The 21434-nt window shown below is 42.3% G+C and overlaps 1 protein-coding gene, 1 long non-coding RNA gene and 1 pseudogene across 2 annotated transcripts; 2 read left to right on the top strand and 1 right to left on the bottom strand.

The window, feature by feature from the left end:
- Positions 1–13941: 13941 nt before the first annotated feature.
- Positions 13942–15213, top strand: LOC136511500 (uncharacterized; annotated as a pseudogene).
- Positions 15214–15691: 478 nt separating this feature from the next.
- On the top strand, positions 15692–17338 carry LOC136511583 (uncharacterized). The gene is made up of 3 exons (XR_010772766.1): positions 15692–15742; positions 15827–15899; positions 17080–17338. It is a non-coding gene; the product is annotated as an uncharacterized lncRNA (long non-coding RNA).
- A 1227-nt stretch (positions 17339–18565) lies between these two features.
- LOC136511027 (uncharacterized) lies at positions 18566–21239 on the bottom strand. Its single transcript, XM_066505273.1, has 6 exons — positions 21171–21239; positions 20924–21079; positions 20767–20839; positions 19089–19586; positions 18912–18982; positions 18566–18592 (listed from the first exon to the last, which is right to left on the bottom strand). The coding sequence occupies exons 1-6, from the start codon at positions 21237–21239 to the stop codon at positions 18566–18568; spliced, it is 894 nt and encodes a 297-aa protein (XP_066361370.1).
- Positions 21240–21434: the final 195 nt, after the last annotated feature.

The following is a 21434-nucleotide window of genomic DNA, read 5'->3' as shown; positions in this document are numbered from 1 at the left end:
GGAATTGGTTGGAACCAATTGCTGCATTATATATCCTTCCATGTCCAGATATCGCACTGGAATCCTATTTAAGTTCAGGAACGGGTTAAATGCTTAGCCATGCTTAGTGCGGTAGAAGTCAGGTGATTTCCTGTCACCTGCGAGCTTTAGGATGAGGTGGATCACGGTTGGCTATATTTGCTATCGTGGAAAAGAACCATGTGAATAATGAATTAAGACCGGGCGGGGTCTTGTGTAGGTTTGAACATAGTGACTCCGTCTGAGTCGTTTAAGGACCGATACGCTGTACGTCCTCATGTCATGTTGAATGCAGCCTAACACTTAGCTGGCCGGATAAGTCGTTCTGACCGCGAAGCCTAGTAGCTCGACTCAGGCCGGGGACGCGAGCGGTGGCGACATTCTGGAGGTAGTAAGGATGTGCGGAGAGCCATTGGCATAAGTCCAAGGCGGGTTAAAGTCCCGAACGACCTTGGCAGAGTGGTTCTCTGAGAATGTCGATCTGTTCGGACTCGCGACTCCTGAATCATACCAAAGGTGACTTGTTTGCGACCCTGACGGGGGAAGCAGGGTTTGTGTTTAGGAATACCCCTCCAGCTGGATAGGAATCGATTCGAATCGCCGTCTCTCCCGGATAGTGAGAACTTGACTGAGCAGCGGCAACGTAGATTCAATTAATTTAACGATATGGTTAAATGGATGATGATAAGGTTGCCACAATGAATACCTGATATGGTTATTAATGTTTGCACCCTAATAAAATGATTGCTTAGTACAGGTGCTAATATAGATGACAGGTTAATGGCTAAAAAGTCACTGCTAGTTCAGGTTAAGAGTTGATCATTATTACTTATGCTTTTCTGCAAAAAGAAAGTGTCAGCCCGCTCCACTACATTAAGCTATGCATAATCCTTGGTGTCATTTGTTTGGTTTTCGACGGGTAAGTCTAGCTGAGTGCATTCCCATACTCAGGGTTTATTCCCTCTTGTTGTAGATGACCTCCTATATCAGGGATTCTGCAAGTATTGTCTCCACCCGGCGGGTGATGAGGACTAGATCATGGGCATGATCTCCTTTCTCTTATCTGAATGCTTTTGTGGTCCGTGATCAGCAAACCAGTATGTGTATTTGAACTCGGTGTGTGTGAGTTAAACTATTTGCTTCCGCATGTTTTACAAGACTTGTTTTGTAATAACAATGACTCTGTGATGATGTAATCTATTTGTGAACATCTGTGAAATGTTGTAACGTATGATATGTTATGTTGGATTACTGTGATCTTGGTTGTATGCAAGTTGGTTTGAAATCCTTCGAGATTTCGGTTGACTACCGGGTTTATATGGGCTCAAGTTCGAGAATTTGATCGTTCCGGCGATTGTTTTTGTACTTGTGCTCTTATAAATTTGTCGGTTCTGTGACAGCTGGTATCAGAGCTAGATTCAACATTAAACATGTCTTATGGCTATTTTAAACAAAAAGCTTTTGTTGTAAAAATGGTTTTCAAACTTATAATTATATATAAGTGTTCAAAAATCAAAATTTTTATGGTATACTGGTGATCACATCCCTTATAGCCCACTTAAGGACTTCTAGGTGGCTTATATATAATTACTAACTGGGGGAATTGATTGTTTCTATTTCGTCGTCCATGCGGCGTGATATTGCATGGATGCCATTCGTTTCAATGGTAATGTATGGATCAATTGCCTCTACGCTAAGGTAAGAGTGAGTTGTGAGGGCATGACCGTCCAACCGTCGGTCTAGGGGAGAGTTAGTTGTGGTTACTGGAGTATTTACATGTTGCATACATGTATATATGAAAGTACTTAATTGTGGGTACATTTCTCGGGTAGTTTGGATACCGAAGTATATATATCGGGGGATGTATATATGGAGAGTATCTTAGTACTACTTATGTAATTAGCATTATATCTTGTTGGGTTGGGCTGCAATGAAGTTTTTCTGCAGGTACACTAACAACGCACCGTGTAGATCGACTAGTTACCGCTAATTGAGAGAACGTATGTATGCCACCGTATAGTCCGCTACAGCTTAAAATTTCTTAGGTTTGTGAAGACGTACGGAACGAGCATGCATCATATTCACTCATGACATTCTTATTGCATTACTCCCTCCCTTATAATTGCTTATCCCAAGTTTAAAGTGAAATCTCTCGGCAAGAAGTTTGAAGGAGAGGAATACCCAGAAGAAGTCCAAGGTGTCTCCAATGTGGACAGTAATCACTTCGACGAGTAGTTCGTTAGCAAGTCTCATGAGTTAAGCTTTTGCAGTCATACTGGTAATGTACTTTAATTCGCTCCCTTCGGGATGTGTATCGTAATGGTGAAGTTTAAAACTTGTCATGTTGGAATGCACTGCGTATGGCGCTAGTAATTTACTTGATGATGTGGTGATTGGAGAATGAATTATTGCCTCTGTTTATTGTATGAAGTTTTCATTCTCGTCAGTAAATACAGTTTGGCACGATTATATTGTTCTTCTCCAATGTGCTGACATCATCAATAATTACTGGTTGCGCATTGTGTAGATGCCTCGTACTCGTTCCACCGGTGCGAGTGATGATGATGATCTCCCGCCACCACCACCCACACCAACGGAACTAATAGCAATGCTTGCGGAAGGACAGCGCACTATGGCCGAGGCCCTCCGTACGATTGCGAATCGTGATGGCCGTGGTCCACGCCAAGGACCGGATCCAAATCAATACAGTGATTTCAAGGATTTCCTTGACACGAAACCCCCAATCTTCAAGGAGGCTGAGGAGCCTCTACAAGCTGATGAGTGGTTGAATACTCTCGAGCAGAAGTTCCGTCTGCTCCGCTTGACTGAGGTGCTAAAAACTGAGTACGCATCGCACCAACTTCATGGGCCTGCTAGCATTTGGTGGAGTCATCATCGGTCCACTATGCCTGCTAATGCCCAAATCACATGGGATCAGTTCAAGTCTGCTTTCAGGGGAAATTACATTCCTCCTGGTCTTATGGCGATCAAACATACAGAGTTCATGAAGCTGACTTAGGGAAACAAGAGCCTGAATGAATACCTGCAAGCTTTCAACAACCTTACAAGGTATGCTACCGAGTTTGTGGACACAGATGCCAAGAAGATTGCAAGCTTCAAGCGGGGACTTAGCCCCAAACTGATGAAGACCATGGGAAATTGCAAGTGTGCTCATTTTAATGAGTTTGTGAGTGATGCTTTATCGCAAGAGAACAACAATGCTGTGTATGCTGCTTCAAAAAGTCGTAAGAGGGCCTATGAGGCGGGCGCCTCACAATCTAAGGCTCCCGTCGCACAAAGGGCTCCATTCCGTCCTCCAGCGTCAGCCGCCAAGTTTCGCCCCCCGCAGAAGAAGAATCCCGCCAAGACTGGGTTTCGCAAGGCATTTACAGTTACTCTTCCCAAGGGCACTACCAGTCAGGGCAGTTCCAGGGCTCCACCAAGCAACATGCCGTGCTAGAACTGCAACAAGACAGGCCACTGGGCAAGGGAATGCCCTTACCCTAAGAAGAATAATTACCAGGGTGGCCGTCAGGGACAAGTGAACCACACTAATATTACTGAGATTCCTTCAGGAGAGGTAGTGACTGCTGGTAAGTTTCTGATTGACCAACACCCCGCAGTTGTACTATTTGATTCAGGTGCTTCGCATTCCTTCATTAGTCCAGCATTTGCATCCAAGTTTATGCAGAAAATATATATTGTTGAGGGTGAGGGTTATTGTATTAGGGCTGCCAGTGGTATTATCCCAACCAAGCTGGTAGTTGGGGATGTACAATTTGTGATAGAGGGGCGAAGTTATCAGGTTGATCTGGTAGTTTTACCGGGGCTAGGTATCGATGTGATATTGGGAATGAACTGGATGAGCCGTCATGGAGTGCTTATCGATACATCGACTAGGGTAGTTATGCTTAGAGATCCTGGTAATCAGGAGGGTTTTCTTATACAGTTACCCCGAGACATCAATCTTTCTTGTACAACCAATGCGGTGCAAGCAAAGTCTCTGGCAGATATCCCTGTCGTGTGTGACTTTCCGGATGTTTTTCCCGATGATTTGCCTGGATTGCCCCCGGATCGAGAAGTAGAATTCAAGATAGAGTTACTTCCTGGTACAGCTCCCATATCTAGAAGGCCATATAGAATGCCTCCCAATGAACTAGCCGAACTCAAGACCCAGTTGAATGAACTGCTACAGAAAGGCCTTATTCGCCCTAGTTCATCTCCGTGGGGGTGCCCAGCCATCTTTGTGAAGAAGAAGGATCAATCTCTACGCATGTGTGTAGATTATAGACCCTTAAATGCAGTTACAATCAAGAATAAGTACCCTCTGCCACGCATAGATATCTTGTTTGATCAGTTATCTAAAGCAAAAGTCTTTTCCAAGATTGATTTGAGATCTGGGTATCATCAAATCAAAATTCGGCCTGAGGATGTCCCAAAAACTACATTCTCTACAAGATATGGCCTGTATGAATACCTTGTTATGTCTTTTGGATTGACCAATGCCCCCGCACATTTTACGTATCTGATGAATTCAGTGTTTATGCCTGAGTTGGACAAATTTGTGGTGGTATTTATAGATGATATCCTGGTCTATTCTGAGAATGAAGAAGATCATGTTGAACATTTGCGGGTGGTTCTTACTAGATTGCGAGAACACCAGCTGTATGCAAAGTTCAGCAAATGTGAATTTTGGCTTCGTGAGGTACCTTTTCTTGGGCATGTGTTGTCCGATGGTGGAATTATGGTTGATCCCACCAAGGTGCAAGAAGTATTGAACTGGAAGGCTCCAATCTCGGTGCATGAGGTTCGGAGTTTTCTAGGGTTGGCTGGCTATTATCGTCGCTTCATCCCGGATTTCTCTAAAATAGCCAAGCCTATGACTCGATTGCTGCAAAAAGACATGAAGTTTGTCTGGACTCCTGAGTGTGATGCGGCTTTCCATACCCTGCGAACTCTTCTAACATCGGCTCCGGTTTTGGCGCAACCGGATATCGAGAAACCTTTTGATGTGTTCTGTGATGCATCAGGTATTGGGTTAGGAGGTGTTCTTATGCAAGAGGGTAGAGTCATCGCTTATACGTCTCGCCAACTTCGGAAGCATGAAGCGAATTATCCCACGCATGACTTGGAACTCGCTGCAGTTGTTCATGCTTTGAAGGCCTGGAGACATTATCTACTTGGCAATGTGTGCAACATCTACACTGATCATAGAAGTCTCAAGTACATCTTCACTCAACCAGAGTTAAATATGCATCAGAGAAGATGGCTCGAGTTGATCAAGGATTATAACCTTCAAGTGCACTATCACCCTGGTAAGGCAAACGTCGTCGCGGATGCCTTAAGCAGAAAGTCTCATTGCCACTCGTTGATTGAGAGTGATGTCCATTTGTCAAAGCTCCTTCATCCTGCAGTCCTGCACAACATCACTGTCAGTTGTACTCTACAGAGTCGAATTATTGAGCTACAGAAGACAGATGCAGGTGTGTTTCACATCAAGCGCAAGATGAAAGAGCAAGAAACCAAACATTTTCGAGTAGATAAGGAAGGCGTGTTATGGTTCAAGGATAGGTTGGTAGTTCCAAAGGATAGAGAGCTTAGAAATCAAATCATATCCGAAGCTCATTCCTCTAAACTATCTATTCATCCTGGTAGTAGTAAAATGTATCATGATTTAAAGCCTCGATTTTGGTGGACCAAAATGAAGAAAGAGATAGCCGCTTATGTGGCTAGGTGTGACACTTGTTGTCGGGTCAAGGCGGTACACATGAAAGCTGGATTACTTCAGCCACTCTCTATTCTAGGTTGGAAATGGGAAGAGATAAGTATGGATTTTATAGTTGGACTCCCTACCACTCAGAGGAATTTTAACTCAATTTGGGTAATTGTGGACCGACTGACCAAGTCGGCACACTTCATTCCAGTCCGCATAGACTTTCGTCCAACCGACTATGCGGAGTTGTACTTCAACCAGATAGTCCGACTTCATGGGATCCCTCGTACTATTGTCTCGGATAGAGGACCACAGTTCACTGCTCGCTTTTGGGAGCACTTACACGGATTATTAGGGACTAAGCTCGTAAGAAGTTCTGCCTATCATCCGCAAACCAATGGGCAAACTGAATGGGTGAATCAAATCTTAGAAGATATGTTGAGAGCTTGTGTCATCTCGGCTAAGGGCTCATGGGAAAAATGGTTACCCCTAGCTGAATTCTCGTACAATAATAGTTATCAAGAGAGCATAAAGATGGCACCGTTTGAAGCTTTGTATGGCCGGAAGTGTAGAACCCCATTGAACTGGGTAGAAGCCGGTGAAAGGAGATATTATGGAATTGATTTCGTTCAAGAAGCTGAAGAACAAGTCCATACTATTCAAACCCACATGGCCGCAGCTCAAGCTAGGCAGAAGAGTTATGCTGATCGACGTAGGAAACCTATTGAGTTCGAAGTTGGAGACTTCGTTTATCTGAAAGTCTCACCTATGAAGAGTGTCCAACGCTTTGGTGTGAAGCAAAAGCTTGCGCCGAGATATGTTGGTCCGTTTGAAATCATTGGACAAAGTGGTAAAGTGGCGTACAAAATTCAATTACCTCCTGAGATGAGTGCTATCTTCAATGTCTTTCATGTATCCCAATTGAAGAAATGTCTTCGCGTCCCTGAAGAGAGAGTTCCATTGGGGGATATCGAGTTAAAATCTGATTTGACCTTTGAAGAAAAGCCGGTTCGAGTGATTGACACTCATGAGCGAGTGACTCGGAGTCGGGTAGTCAAGTTCTACAAAGTCATGTGGAGCAATCAGGGTAGTGAACGCGATGCAACGTGGGAAAGGGAAGACTATTTGAGGGATGGTTATAAGGAATTCTATCAACAATGGTACGCTTTCTAAATCTCAGGACGAGATTTTTATAAGGGGGGAGGGCTGTAACACCCCAGGTGTTTGCCTTCCACATTTGCACTGCATTTCATGAACATGAGCATCATGCATCCCTTCGTGAACTTGTAGCACATGAAACATAATTACGAAACATTGCAACATGTTGTATATTTCATGTGTGTTGTTCTTTTATGAAATGTAAAGTGTGCAACACTGAAGAGCAACATGTGACACTCACTTAGTGAAACAAGATTAGTTAATACTATGCAACAAGATCATGAAACATGTGAAACATGACTATGAAACATTTGCAACATTTCTTGTGTTTTTCATTGTTTTAGTATATACCTTGATTGATTCTTGTGTGACCAATGCATGGTGTGGCTAGAAATACTTGTAAGTAACTTAGTTACACATAGAATGTCTTTTGGAACATGGTTCATGTTGATCACTTTGGCTAATTAGGTTCCCAAGTCATGGTTTGACCAAATTTGACCCCTGAACCCTTTTGTTTGACTGTTTAAAAAGTGTGGCTTAGGATGTTTGCATGTCTGAGCAACCTAAAGCAAAGTTGTAGAAAATTTAATAAGGAACAAACTTTGTTTAGAAGCCAAGTCATGAAAATGTGCACAACATGTTCAATTTGGGCCCACAAGCCAGAAATCAGGGCTGATTCTTCACTTAAGAAATTTTCTAAGTATTGATTGCAATTACAGTTTGAAGGAGCTGACTTTGTCTCAATTTTACTCTGTATTCATTGAGAATTAGTCCTTGGCACTTAAATAGAAATTGAAGATGGAAGTACGGGCTACAACTTTCATGTTCATTATTTCTTCTAATATGTCACGGTTTAGGAGTTAATCGGTGTCAAAGTTCGCCTGTCAGTCGGACTCGATGAACGCTGAAACGCGAGCTTCAGACCGGTCATGGCCAACCGGCAACAGAGACCGGCCGCCGCGTGTCCGCCACGCGCTCGGCTCGCCCTGACTGCGCCGTGCGCTGGCTATCTTGAAATGGGAAACGCACTGCTGCCTGCCTGCTCGCCCGCGCGCTCTGCTCCTCCGTCGCCTCCACCGAGCGCAGCAACAGAGAAGCCGCAGCTCCACCATTGCCGCCGATCAGCTCTGCCGTCATCGTAGCCAGCGCAAGCTCGCACCTCTTCGCCCACTCGCCACCTCCATAGCTCCTCCACATTTCCACCGTCACATCGCGCCCAAGGTCGCTTGCTAGCCACGTTCGGTAAGCTCCCACGCCGCGCACGGTCTCATCGAACTTCGCTGCTGTGGCCTGTCACAGTGGCTGGCCCATCTCCGACCACCACGGGTCCCGTTAGGGGGTGATTTAGAGTCACATTGGGGTGGGGAAACTAGGTGTAGCCAAGGATTGAGCTATCTTAGTCGCCGTCGATGGCTCACCATCGGTCCGCACCACCGTGCCGCCATTGGCGCCGTCGTCATCCTTAACACCGGCAATAGGCCGAGATAGGTAGCTCATTAGGCGCGTATCGTCGGTAGGAGCACGCCAGTGCCGTGGTTTCGCCGGAGACCTCACCGCCGACGAGCTACGCCGCCTTCCGCACGTCGCAGCCGCCTCCCCTGCTTCGCTGTCGCTGACCAGTGGGTCCGGCTGACGGCCGGGTCCCACACGTCAGTGACTGAGTTTGTGAAGATAGTTCAAAAATACAGTTTTGAATGCTTATTTGATATTTTTGTATCTCCTGTTATGTAGATCCAAATTAGATGGTTCCAATTTTGTGAGACTCACAGTTAGGTCTAGTATTTAAGAAAAATATGTCTTGAGCATATTATGTAGAAATTTTGGATGAATTAAATAGGAACTTGAAAAGTGTTTTTGTATGCATGCAAACTTGTTTAAATCATATCTTGAGTTTCTGTGATCCAAAAATTATGAAATTTTGTGGGTAAGCTAGTCTTGTATAGTAGAAGCTCTGGTTAAAATTTGAGAGTCATTGCATGTGTAGTTTTTGAGTTATAGATTTTCCTTTTATCATTGGTAGATACTTGGGTGAATTTTAGTAAATTATTTATGAATCCATTGGCCATGAAAATTGTTGGAGAGTATCCTAGTACCCTAAGGATGCTAGGAAAAATATGAAATCTGTTGCTTGACACTTTTCACTAAGGTTTCCTAATTATGCCATTTTAAGCCATTCTGCCTTACCATTTTTGTGTAGGCTGTTGTACTTACTAAAATGGTGTGAAATTTTTATGGTAGTCTACTTAGGGCATGTAGGGTCTACTGTAATTTTTGTAGAATTAATGGTGTAGCTTTCATATATGTTTACTATTTCCTCTAATTAATTAAATAAATTAAGAAAGGTATTAGAGGAAATGTTTTGGTGATGAACCCCCTACTTTCTGGTGTTCTTGTGATATGTGTGACATGTGAGTAGATTTAGTGTTGTCCAATTATATGTTTACCTCATGAGTTACTAAGTAATTCGTTTGCATTATGTTCCTCTGGACAGATCTGGGGACTTCAGAAAGCTCCCCATGATGTTTTGGTTTTCTGTGATTGTAATGAATACAAGAGTTGTAGATAATCTATGTATCTAGCTCCTGTCAAAATTTGAGGGTATTTGGCCTAGTAGTTTAGAAACTACAGCTGTTTAAAGTTAGGTTCCAGTCTTTGCTTATTCTCTGCCTTGTGAGGACAGAGTTCTGTTGATTTATGAGTTCGACCTGGTAAAGGTTTGAATCATGCTTTGAGGTCTGAAAATGTTTTGTAGACAATTTTGTAAGCTTTCCAGATTGTCTTGTTGCATATCATTTGGATTTATAAATCTCCAGTTATGGCTAGTTTACTGTACCGATACATAGTCTCCATTTGGTTGTAATACAAATGCTTGAGTGTATGCTTGTGCAATGTTCTCATTGATTGTTTTAGGGGTTAGCCTAACTTGAGAATATGCTTAGGTGCAGGTGCTAGGTCATTAACGGAAGATGAGCAATTATACCTTAGGTTGTATAAACGTGGTAAGTGAAAGTGATTTGAATAGGGCTTAAGTTGGAATATGCAAACTACAGCGAACATGTGCATTCCCCGAGCATCCCTGACAATTGTTCATGTGCATCCATGATATTTATCTTGCGCATTCATGCAATAGGTGTGCCAGAGGGAGTGACGTTGCTGGAGTTCGAGGGAGCCAACCAGGAGGAGGAACCCGAGGTGCAGGAAGCCGACGAAGCAGTCGCCGCGGAGGAATTGCCCGAGTGCCCTGACCACCAGCCTTCCTCGTTCCTGAAAGGCAAGCCCCGGAGCATATTAAGCCTCCCATGTTTTTACAAATACATTGAGTATCTTTTATTGTTGATGATGCATTAAGTATAGGAATTGGTTGGAACCAATTGCTGCATTATATATCCTTCCATGTCCAGATATCGCACTGGAATCCTATTTAAGTTCAGGAACGGGTTAAATGCTTAGCCATGCTTAGTGCGGTAGAAGTCAGGTGATTTCCTGTCACCTGCGAGCTTTAGGATGAGGTGGATCACGGTTGGCTATATTTGCTATCGTGGAAAAGAACCATGTGAATAATGAATTAAGACCGGGCGGGGTCTTGTGTAGGTTTGAACATAGTGACTCCGTCTGAGTCGTTTAAGGACCGATACGCTGTACGTCCTCATGTCATGTTGAACGCAGCCTAACACTTAGCTGGCCGGATAAGTCGTTCCGACCGTGAAGCCTAGTAGCTCGACTCAGGCCGGGGACGCGAGCGGTGGCGACATTCTGGAGGTAGTAAGGATGTGCGGAGAGCCATTGGCATAAGTCCAAGGCGGGTTAAAGTCCCGAACGACCTTGGCAGAGTGGTTCTCTGAGAATGTCGATCTGTTCGGACTCGCGACTCCTGAATCGTACCAAAGGTGACTTGTTTACGACCCCGACGGGGGAAGCAGGGTTTGTGTTTAGGAATACCCCTCCAGCTGGATAGGAATCGATTCGAATCGCCGTCTCTCCCGGATAGTGAGAACTTGACTGAGCAGCGGCAACGTAGATTCAATTAATTTAACGATATGGTTAAATGGATGATGATAAGGTTGCCACAATGAATACCTGATATGGTTATTAATGTTTGCACCCTAATAAAATGATTGCTTAGTACAGGTGCTAATATAGATGATAGGTTAATGGCTAAAAAGTCACTGCTAGTTCAGGTTAAGAGTTGATCATTATTACTTATGCTTTTCTGCAAAAAGAAAGTGTCAGCCCGCTCCACTACATTAAGCTATGCATAATCCTTGGTGTCATTTGTTTGGTTTTCGACGGGTAAGTCTAGCTGAGTGCATTCCCGTACTCAGGGTTTATTCCCTCTTGTTGCAGATGACCTCCTATATCAGGGATTCTGCAAGTATTGTCTCCACCCGGCGGGTGATGAGGACTAGATCATGGGCATGATCTCCTTTCTCTTATCTGAATGCTTTTGCGGTCCGTGATCAGCAAACCAGTATGTGTATTTGAACTCGGTGTGTGTGAGTTAAACTATTTGCTTCCGCATGTTTTACAAGACTTGTTTTGTAATAACAATGACTCTGTGATGATGTAATCTATTTGTGAACATCTGTGAAATGTTGTAACGTATGATATGTTATGTTGGATTACTGTGATCTTGGTTGTATGCAAGTTGGTTTGAAATCCTTCGAGATTTCGGTTGACTACCGGGTTTATATGGGCTCAAGTTTGAGAATTTGATCGTTCCGGCGATTGTTTTTGTACTTGTGCTCTTATAAATTGGTCGGTTCTGTGACAACCTTGATGAGCACCTAGTCCTCAGCCACGGCCTCGTCCAGCTTGAGCACGCTGGCGTCCCCATAAACATCGTACACCCATGCCTTCATCAGCCTAGGCACCTCCATCACCACCATGGCTGTGGCAAGACGCGGACGCCGCCACGCACCGCCCCGACCCGACCTGCCAGCCTCTAAAGCTATTCCCCTAGCGGCAGCGATGACAACTCCACCACCCCCTTGTGCCGACGATGGGAGGACGAGATTCACTGGAGCCTGGGGCAGCTGTGGTAGGAAGGACAACCCGATCGAGCAGATCGGTTGCGCAGCCAGGCTTGGCAGGGCCAACGATCTCGATCTCCTACCAGCGTGGGAGGAGTCATGATGCTCATGGCGATGTCTAGGTGAACGAGGAGGCCATGGCCGCGACACTGGTGTAACACCCTCGGTGTTACATTGTACAGTTGTTGCTAAAACACTGCATGAGCATCAGACTTGAGAGTAAATGAGTGTGTTATAGAGTACAAATCAATGTTCAGAAATTGAAACGTTCAGTTGAAACATGAAACAAATGTTATATTTCGTGTCACATATCATCACTTAAGATTCTAAATGAATTTTTATCGGACGGAAATGCTACGAAACGCATCAGCGGAACATAGTAAAGTTGGTAGCCCAATCTTTGTAGGCGATGATGAAATATGTACGGTCGAGGATGAGGTTCGCTAGCTAGTATATCAAGTAGGTCAGAATTGAAATCCGACGCGAAACCGTTCGAGGTTTAGTCGTTTCGCGTAAGTTGAAAATGGGTCGACGAAGCCATGTTCGGTGATTTTTGTAGAGCGAACGGCTTAGGAAGTGATGAGATGTCGTGGCTTAGGTTGATATCCCTACGTACCCCCTTAAGGATAGAATGGGTGGTTTGGTTTTCGGATCGTCGAATTGGTCGTGGTAGCAACTTTAAAAAGCGTGCACTGCACGTCTTCCACTTCTGGGCACGGTCACCCCCCCCGCTCGGCCTGGTGCCTCTACTCTGGCCTGCCATCTCGCATTGCTGCACCAGCCGTGTCGCCACCGTTGTGCCTGTGCAGCCACGTTCGCGCGCGTGGCTCCCTGCGCTGCTGGCCATGGCCTCATGCCGTCACGCTCTAGCGCAGCTCACGTACGGCGCACGCGCCCAGTCACCACTGCTCGCCGTTGTCGCAGCGCGCTGGCCGTCCGGCCGTCACTATCGCCGGGTCATCACCCTATGCACCCAACTCACTATCTAGTATGATAAACTTATCAATTACATATCTATATATTTTTCTATTCACATCACATATAGTTTTGTTCTTTGCATGGCATCTCTGTGATTCTTCATTATGCATTTAGTTGAAACCTTGGCTTAAACTATAGTAGCTCTTCTTGCAGCCATATCTTATGACACAATGAATCTAAGTTCTGACTTTGAAATTTTAATCTTACTGGTTGCTATAATTTTATCCCTAAGTTAAATTGAAAATCTTGTGCTTACTATATCTCAACTCATGCAAAACCTCTTGCAAAATCACCACACCTTCTAAGATGTTCCTTTCTGGTATAAATGCTATTTGGAAAGAACTAATCACTTTGTCAATTACAACAGTCAACCTTAGGGTCAGAGTCTTCGACTAATGAGGGCATGATGCTTTTGCAGGAGTGATTTTCTGCTACGTCTTGGGACAGGGTGACACTGGTGTCAGGTTAGTTCCCCCCATTGTTGTTTTTTCCTAATTTGGCTATCGTTTTTGTTTTTAGTCATGTTCTAAAAAAATATTAAATGCATGCATGCCTGGATGAGTAGGTGTTGCCTGGATGATTAGGTGCTGCTGTCTGATTAGATGTTTTCTCCACTTTTTTAGACTTTTAATACTTCTTGATGCTACTATGTGAGTTGTTGGTGATTTTGTACAGAGAACTTTGTGGTATGGATGAGATAATGCATGTAGCCTTGTGATTAGTTATCCAAAGGTACAGTAATTAGCTAGCTGCTGGGCAAAGTTAGTTAGGGTCCATGTAGACTTGAGATGCTGCATGTAGCCTTGTAAATGTTTTTCGCCCACTAGTTAATCATGGAGCTGCTGAAGGGACTGGCTTCTGGTTCTGGGTTTCAGACTTGAGCAGCTCGTCACTCAGCTGGGGCAGTGATAGTTGAAGTTTATTTTCTGCGATGTGCTTGAGTTTATTACATATGACACTTGTGACTTGCTGTGCTTGAGTATTGGCCTTGTGCCTTTTATTTTATATATATGTAATAATATAATTTCATATATGTAACACTAGATGGCTTCTTGGGAAGTGCTTGCTAGAAATTTTTTGTTGGAAGAGGAAGAAGAAGATGAGGAGCTATTCTTTATTCTTCTCCCTGCTGTAATGCCCTTTCTCGACGAAGAGAAAACACCTGAGCATACCTCTTCTCTTCCTGGTGCTAAAAAGGTTAAAGAGATTCTCGAAGGACACGAGAATTGGTGCAAGGAAGAATTTAGGATGGAGGCTGAAATATTTAGAGCTATAGCAAACTTTCTCAGGGCCGAGAACTTGTTGCGTGACACACGTGGTATGAAGATTGAGGAGCAACTTGGTCTTTTGTGTTCATGCTCTCTCATAATGCAAGCACAGAGAGGCTAAAGAAGGAGTTTCAACATAGTGGTGAGACAGTGCATAGGAAAATATATGATGTCTTCAATATCATTCCAACATTAACCCAAAAATTCATCAGACTTCTGAATCCAAGCCACACAAACATGAAGATTACATGTGACCCTAGATTTATGCCATTCTTTCAGGTCGGTTAATACATACAGTACACTTTCCTTAATACCATTCCTAAATACAATCCAAATTTTTAGTAAATTTTCTTACCTGCAGAACTGCATCAGCGCTATCGATGGTACACATGTCCCAATCATAATTGGACAAGACAAGGCCAGTCCCTGTAGAAATAGGAAGGGGACACTATCGTAGAATGTTATGTTTGCCTGTGACTTCGACTTGAAGTTCACTTTCATCTCATCTGGTTGGGAAGGATCCGCATCTGATGCAGGAGTGTTGCGGTCTGCTCTTGGCAAGGGATTTACTGTGCCAGTAGGCAAATTCTATCTTGTAGACGGTGGATATGCAAACACACCATCATTCCTTGCTCCCTACCGAGGAGTTAAGTATCATCTCAGTGAGTTCAGGAGACGTGGCCAGAGGGGAAATGCATATGCCAACTACAAGGAATTGTTCAATCATCGGCATGCGATTCTTCGAAATCACATTGAGAGGGCCTTTGGGGTTCTCAAAAAGTGGTTTCCAATTCTAAAAGTGGGGACACATTACCCAATTGAATCTCAAGTTATGATTCCAGCAGCTGCTGCTGTGTTTCACAACATCATTAGAGGGTTGAATAGGAGTGAAGAGTGGCTAGACATCCTACCTGATAATATCAACCCATCAAATTATGTCGACATGCCAGAGGGAGACACTAACTACCCAAGTGAGATGGAATCAAACCATGGAAATACCATACGAGACTTGATAGCCCATCAGATGTGGGCTGCCTACAATGTGTAGGATAGTAGTGTTTGGAATGTAATTTATGAGTTATGAGTTATGTATTTCTGTAATACATTATGTGATGCAACATTCTGTAATAAATTCTCCAATATATTCTATAATATGTTATGAGTTATGTATTTCTGTGTGATGCAATATTCTGTAATAAATTCTCCAATACATTCTATAATATTTTATGAGTTATGTATTTATGTAATTATTTCTTGTAGCAATGTCGAAGGCAAGGGCTACATGGAATTCTAGATATGAGAAAGGGCTTGTTGACATTATGAGGGACCATGTGAACATCCCCTTGTTCAGGGGTCAGAATGGATGGAGTGGAGAGGGTTGGAGAAGTATCTCAGAGAAGTTTACCCAAATGTATCCTTTAGCATGCTTCACAAAGCAGCAGCTACAAGAGAAGGAAAAGGAGCTAAAGGGCAGCTGAAAGGTGATACATGTAGCGTTAAAGGATAGTGGTGTTGGTTGGAATGACTCATTGGCCATGGCCATTGCGGAACCGGAAAAATGGAAGAAACTGATCAATGTAAGATTTTTTCACTAAACCAATAAATTGTTGCCATATTCTGGTTGCAAGTACTAACTATGCTGTTGTCTTGGTATTAAATAGGATAATGGAAAAATGGCTAGGTTCTAGAAGAAGCCGTTTCCTTTATATGAAGACTGTACGTCATTGTATGCTGGTATGTTATTTGAAACTTCTCTCTAAGGTTATATCAGCATTTGCATAACCAGTATATCAGAAACAACCAACTCATTTCCTTGAACCAAATCATCACTTTACTATCCTAAGTGTGCTACTGGTAGAACTACTTTTGATAATCTGTATATGCGACTACAACAAAATGAATAGAATTGCTACTGTCGTACTAGGAGCTGCAGCTGGCTAGGCTTTTTACAGTAATGCTTCAATCAGAGAGTGTTCAAGCAACACTTACAGTAATATTTGTCTTTTTTTATTAAAAAACATAGATTGTGCTTTTTAGTGTATTCTAGTCCTAAAGGATTTGAAGAAAATGTATCTCTTCGTTAATATCCACCCCTTATTACAAAACCCCATCTTAACTGTTTTTTCTTATTAATCATGAGGAGGGCTTTCTCTCTTTCCATCATTCTTCATCTCACGTTGAGCTCTTCACAATGTCTATTTCCGTCAATCCTTGATCTCACGTTTACTGTGCATTGAGCTATTCGCAATGTCTGTTCCCATCAGTCCTTTATTTCCCGTTTACTGTACATTGAGCTATTCACAATGTATACATGGGGTTGGAGCAAAGAATTATGATGCCTTGCAGTAAATAATTACGGACATATACTGTGATTTCTCATGGCAGGAGCAAGTTATCTTATTTCAAGAATGATAACCAATTGAAAAATTATCAAGACAGAATAGGAACAGGTTCATACCTGCAGTGACCACACATTGATAGTTTTATCATAAGAAGAGCTAAACAAGAATCCACCTATAGTGAAATAAAGAATGAAAATAGGCAGTTCTTGAGCCAGCATTACAAAACCCTGTGAACAAAAGAAACCAACTAACAAAATAGCAAATGTTTTAAATATAGACATTAACAATGTTGGATTTTTACCTCCAACGGCTAATCCTGTTACACAATCATGGTGGGCAAGCAGTGTTGATGATTTAAACACTCCGGCAGACTGTGGGCCATCAATTCCTGACAAATCAATTCCCCTATTGTTTAAGAAACCATTATTACTTCCATGATCCTAATTCAAACTGTTGTCATCAGCTCCTCGAGATAGTTGTGTTTTATCATCTGACTCAACAGCACCAGAGTCAGCGAACATCAACGATAACTCCCCAAGGAGTAAACATCTAAAACTCATTTTTTTGCATAGGAAGTGTTGCTACAGGAGATCTAAACTTCACATCAACTGAGCACTTGCAGCCTGCTCCTCTTGTTCCTATTGCTGCTCCAGCTGCTCCGGCTGCTCTGGCTGCTCCAGCTGCTCCAGTTGCTCCTGTTGCAGTGTCTGATAGCACAAGTCCAGGTGCTACTTTTGATGGGCTAGACGTCTCAAGTGCACGCAATGAAGCTTAGTCTGCACCTTCCAATCAAGATTCTGTGCAAGGAACGAGTGGTGGGAGAAAGCGTAAGCAAAGTCACATTAGTGCTGCTATTGATGGTTTTGTGCAGTTTAAGAAGATGCAAACAAGTAAAACAATGGAAGCACTCAATTCCCTGACGGTCTATGTGGCTTTAAGAGCCTGAGGATTTTAAGAATGGACAAACTTTGTTGTTGCACCCAACTCCCTGACGGTCTGTGTCAGCTCCCTAGTTTGGAGACTCTGGCCATTAACAACGCACCTACCATCAGGAGTGTTGGGCCTGAGTTCTAGTCACCCTCCTCCCTGGCAGTGGGTGGAGGTATAGACGTCACTGCTAGATCAGTAGTAACATTTCCTAATCTAACATTTCTTCGTCTGGATGGCTTGTGCGAATGGGAGGAGTTGGACTGGGAGGAGGAGAGCGAGAGTGAGACTATAGAAGCTATGGCCATGCCTGCTCTCAAGGAGCTCATAATTCTTAGCTGCAAGCTAACTTGTCTTCCACCAGGGCTCATCTAAAACCAGAGTATGTCAAGGGGCTGGTTTTTGTGCAGTTCACTAGGCTGAACCTGATAATAATGTGAGCTAACAATGGAGATGGGCAATACCATTGCTAGTTTGTCACTGATCTTCGTCTCGGCAATTGCAGACAAAAATTGGATGTACTACCAGAAGTAGTAGAAATTATTTCATCAGTAATTAGCCACCTGCGTATGATAGTACGAACTAAGCAAGATTGATATTACAAATCATTTGTACCTTTTCCAAAGTATAGTATAGTTGAAAAGTATATATACCCGCTAGTGTTTGGTTGAATTTCATGCCATGTCCGCATGTCACATTATTACTGGCTCATTAAGCATGACGACTCAACATACAGTAAATGCTTTAATTACTCCATGTATAGCACTGCTTTGCTGATGCAAGTAATGACAGGCTTAAGAAATAAAGGATTATTGAAAGTGCCTTGAGTCAGCCCTGCGATGACACACTGACCTAGATGCTTACAGTTACCTAAGTTTAATGGCATAAAAGAAATTCTAAGTTGCAGACTAAGTTGGCTTCAATTGTGTGGTCAGTTTTACCAAACGAATCCTTAGAGTATTATATATTAAAATAAAACAACAGCAAGAAACATCAATTAATTTGAGGATGGTCACAGATTAGTGTCAACAATTACAGTCAATATCAAGCTGTAAGTTGACTGCATTATCATCTAAAAATCTTATTCACTGAAAGTAATCAATATCTAAAAATCAGTACATGCTAACACAGTCAAACAGTAGATGATAACTCAGTTAACTGAAAGTCATTTAAATGTAAACAGGAAAAGATATGTACTGAATTAATCACAGAAACAGATATGAACTAGTTATAGTTAGCAGTACTATCAGAGTTAAACAGTAGATGCATTGGAAACTTGATCTACAGGCTATCACTCTGAAAACTTTAAACATCTCTGAAAACTTGATCTACAGACTATGACAGTACTATCACAGTTAGCAGTACTATCACTCTGAAAACTTTACACATCTCATAGCTACCAATTCATGACTCTACCAATACTTCACATTGGAGCCATATCAATTTCCAGATAGAAGGGCAAATTCAAATAATATACCTGATATCTTCTCAATTCAAACATTGTCTCTGCCAATATTGCCTCCACCAACATTGCCTCCACAGATAGCACTGCAAGTAAGCACAAGGAAAAGCATTAGCAACTAAGTCATACCAAAGTAAACTAATCTAGTGGCAGCCAAGCATTACCTAATCTGCTGTTTGAGCCAAATCAAACGAACATTTTTGTTTTTCATTTTCATGAATACCTCCCTGTCAATCTCATATTTGAAGATATTCATAGCATACGCCTTCTCCACATCAGTAAGTTCCATTGCATCAACTTCATTGAGACACTTGTCGACTGAAAATGCTTCGTCTTGTTTCTTCTTTTCATTGAGTGCTTCCATTGTTTTACTTGTTTGCATCTTCTTAAACTGCACAAAACCATCAATAGCAGCACCAATGTGACTTTGCTTACGCTTTCTCCCACCACTCGTTTCTTGCACATAATCTTGATTGGAAGGTGCAGATTGAGCTTCATTGCGTGCACTTGAGACGTCTAGCCCATCAAAAGTAGCACCTAGACTTGCGCTATCAGACACTACAACAGGAGCAACTAGAGCAACTGGAGCAGCTGGAGCAGCCAGAGCAGCCGGAGCAGCAATAGGAACAAGAGGAGCAGGCTGCAAGTGCTCAGTTGATGTGAAGTTTAGATCTCCTGTAGCAACACTTCCTATGCAAAAAAGGAGTTTTAGATGTTTACTCCTTGGGGAGTTATCGTTGATGTTCGCTGACTCTGGTGCTGTTGAGTCAGATGATAAAACACAACTATCTCGAGGAGCTGATGACAATAGTTTGAATCAGGATCATGGAAGTAATAATGGTTTCTTAAACAATAGGGGAATTAATTTATCAGGAATTGATGGCCCACAGTCTGCCGGAGTGTTTAAATCATCAACACTGCTTGCCCACCATGATTGTGTAATAGGATTAGCCGTTGGAGGTAAAAATCCAACACTATTAATGTCTATATTTAAAACATTTGCTATTTTGTTAGTTGGTTTCTTTTGTTCACAGGGTTTTGTAATGCTGGCTCAAGAACTGCCTATTTTCATTCTTTATTTCACTGCAGGTGGATTCTTGTTTAGCTCTTCTTATGATAAAACTATCAATGTGTGGTCACTGCAGGTATGAACCTGTTCCTATTCTGTCTTGATAATTTTTCAATTGGTTATCATTCTTGAAATAAGATAACTTGCTCCTGCCATGAGAAATCACAGTATATGTCCGTAATTATTTACTGCAAGGCATCATAATTCTTTGCTCCAACCCCATGTATACATTGTGAATAGCTCAATGTACAGTAAACGGGAAATAAAGGACTGATGGGAACAGACATTGCGAATAGCTCAATGCATAGTAAACGTGAGATCAAGGATTGATGGAAATAGACATTGTGAAGAGCTCAACGTGAGATGAAGAATGATGGAAAGAGAGAAAGCCCTCCTCATGATTAATAAGAAAAAATAGTTAAGATAGGGTTTTGTAATAAGGGGTGGATATTAACGAAGAGATACATTTTCTTCAAATCCTTTAGGACTAGAATACACTAAAAAGCACAACCTATGTTTTTTTAATAAAAAAAGACAAATATTACTGTAAGTGTTGCTTGAACACTCTCTGATTGAAGCATTACTATAAAAAGCCTAGCCAGCTGCAGCTCCTAGTACGACAGTAGCAATTCTATTCATTTTGCTGCAGTCGCATATACAGATTATCAAAAGTAGTTCTAGCAGTAGCACACTCAGGACAGTAAAGTGATGATTTGGTTCAAGGAAATGAGTTGGTTGTTTCTGATATACTGGTTATGCAAATGCTGATATAACCTTAGAGAGAAGTTTCAAATAACATACCAGCATACAATGACGTACAGTCTTCATATAAAGAAAACAACTTCTTCTGGAACCTAGCCATTTTTCCATTATCCTATTTAATACCAAGACAACAGCATAGTTAGTACTTGCAACCAGAATATGGCAACAATTTTTTGGTTCAGTGAAAAAATCTTACATTGATCAGTTTCTTCCATTTTTCCGGTTCCGCAATGACCACGGCCAATGAGTCATTCCAACCAACACCACTATCCTTTAACGCTACATGTATCGCCTTCCAGCTGCCCTTTAGCTCCTTTTCCTTCTCTTGTAGCTGCTGCTTTTGTGAAGCATGCTAAAGGATACATTTGGATAAACTTCTTTGAGATACTTCTCCAACCCTCTCCACTCCATCCATTCTGACCCCTGAACAAGGGGATGTTCACATGGTCCCTCATAATGTCAACAAGCCCTTTCTCATATCTAGAGTTCCATGTAGCCCTTGCCTTCGACATTGCTACAAGAAATAATTACAGAAATACATAACTCATAAAATATTATAGAATGTATTGGAGAATTTATTACAGAATATTGCATCACACATAAATACATAACTCATAACATATTATAGAATATATTGGAGAATTTATTACAGAATGTTGCATCACATAATGTATTACAGAAATACATAACTCATAACTCATAAATTA

This window comes from Miscanthus floridulus, chromosome 16, assembly GCF_019320115.1.
Source record: "Miscanthus floridulus cultivar M001 chromosome 16, ASM1932011v1, whole genome shotgun sequence".
In the NCBI taxonomy this organism is placed as follows: domain Eukaryota; kingdom Viridiplantae; phylum Streptophyta; class Magnoliopsida; order Poales; family Poaceae; genus Miscanthus; species Miscanthus floridulus.
Note: the sequence above shows the minus strand (reverse complement) of the source record. Positions and strands in the feature narration are given on the sequence as shown.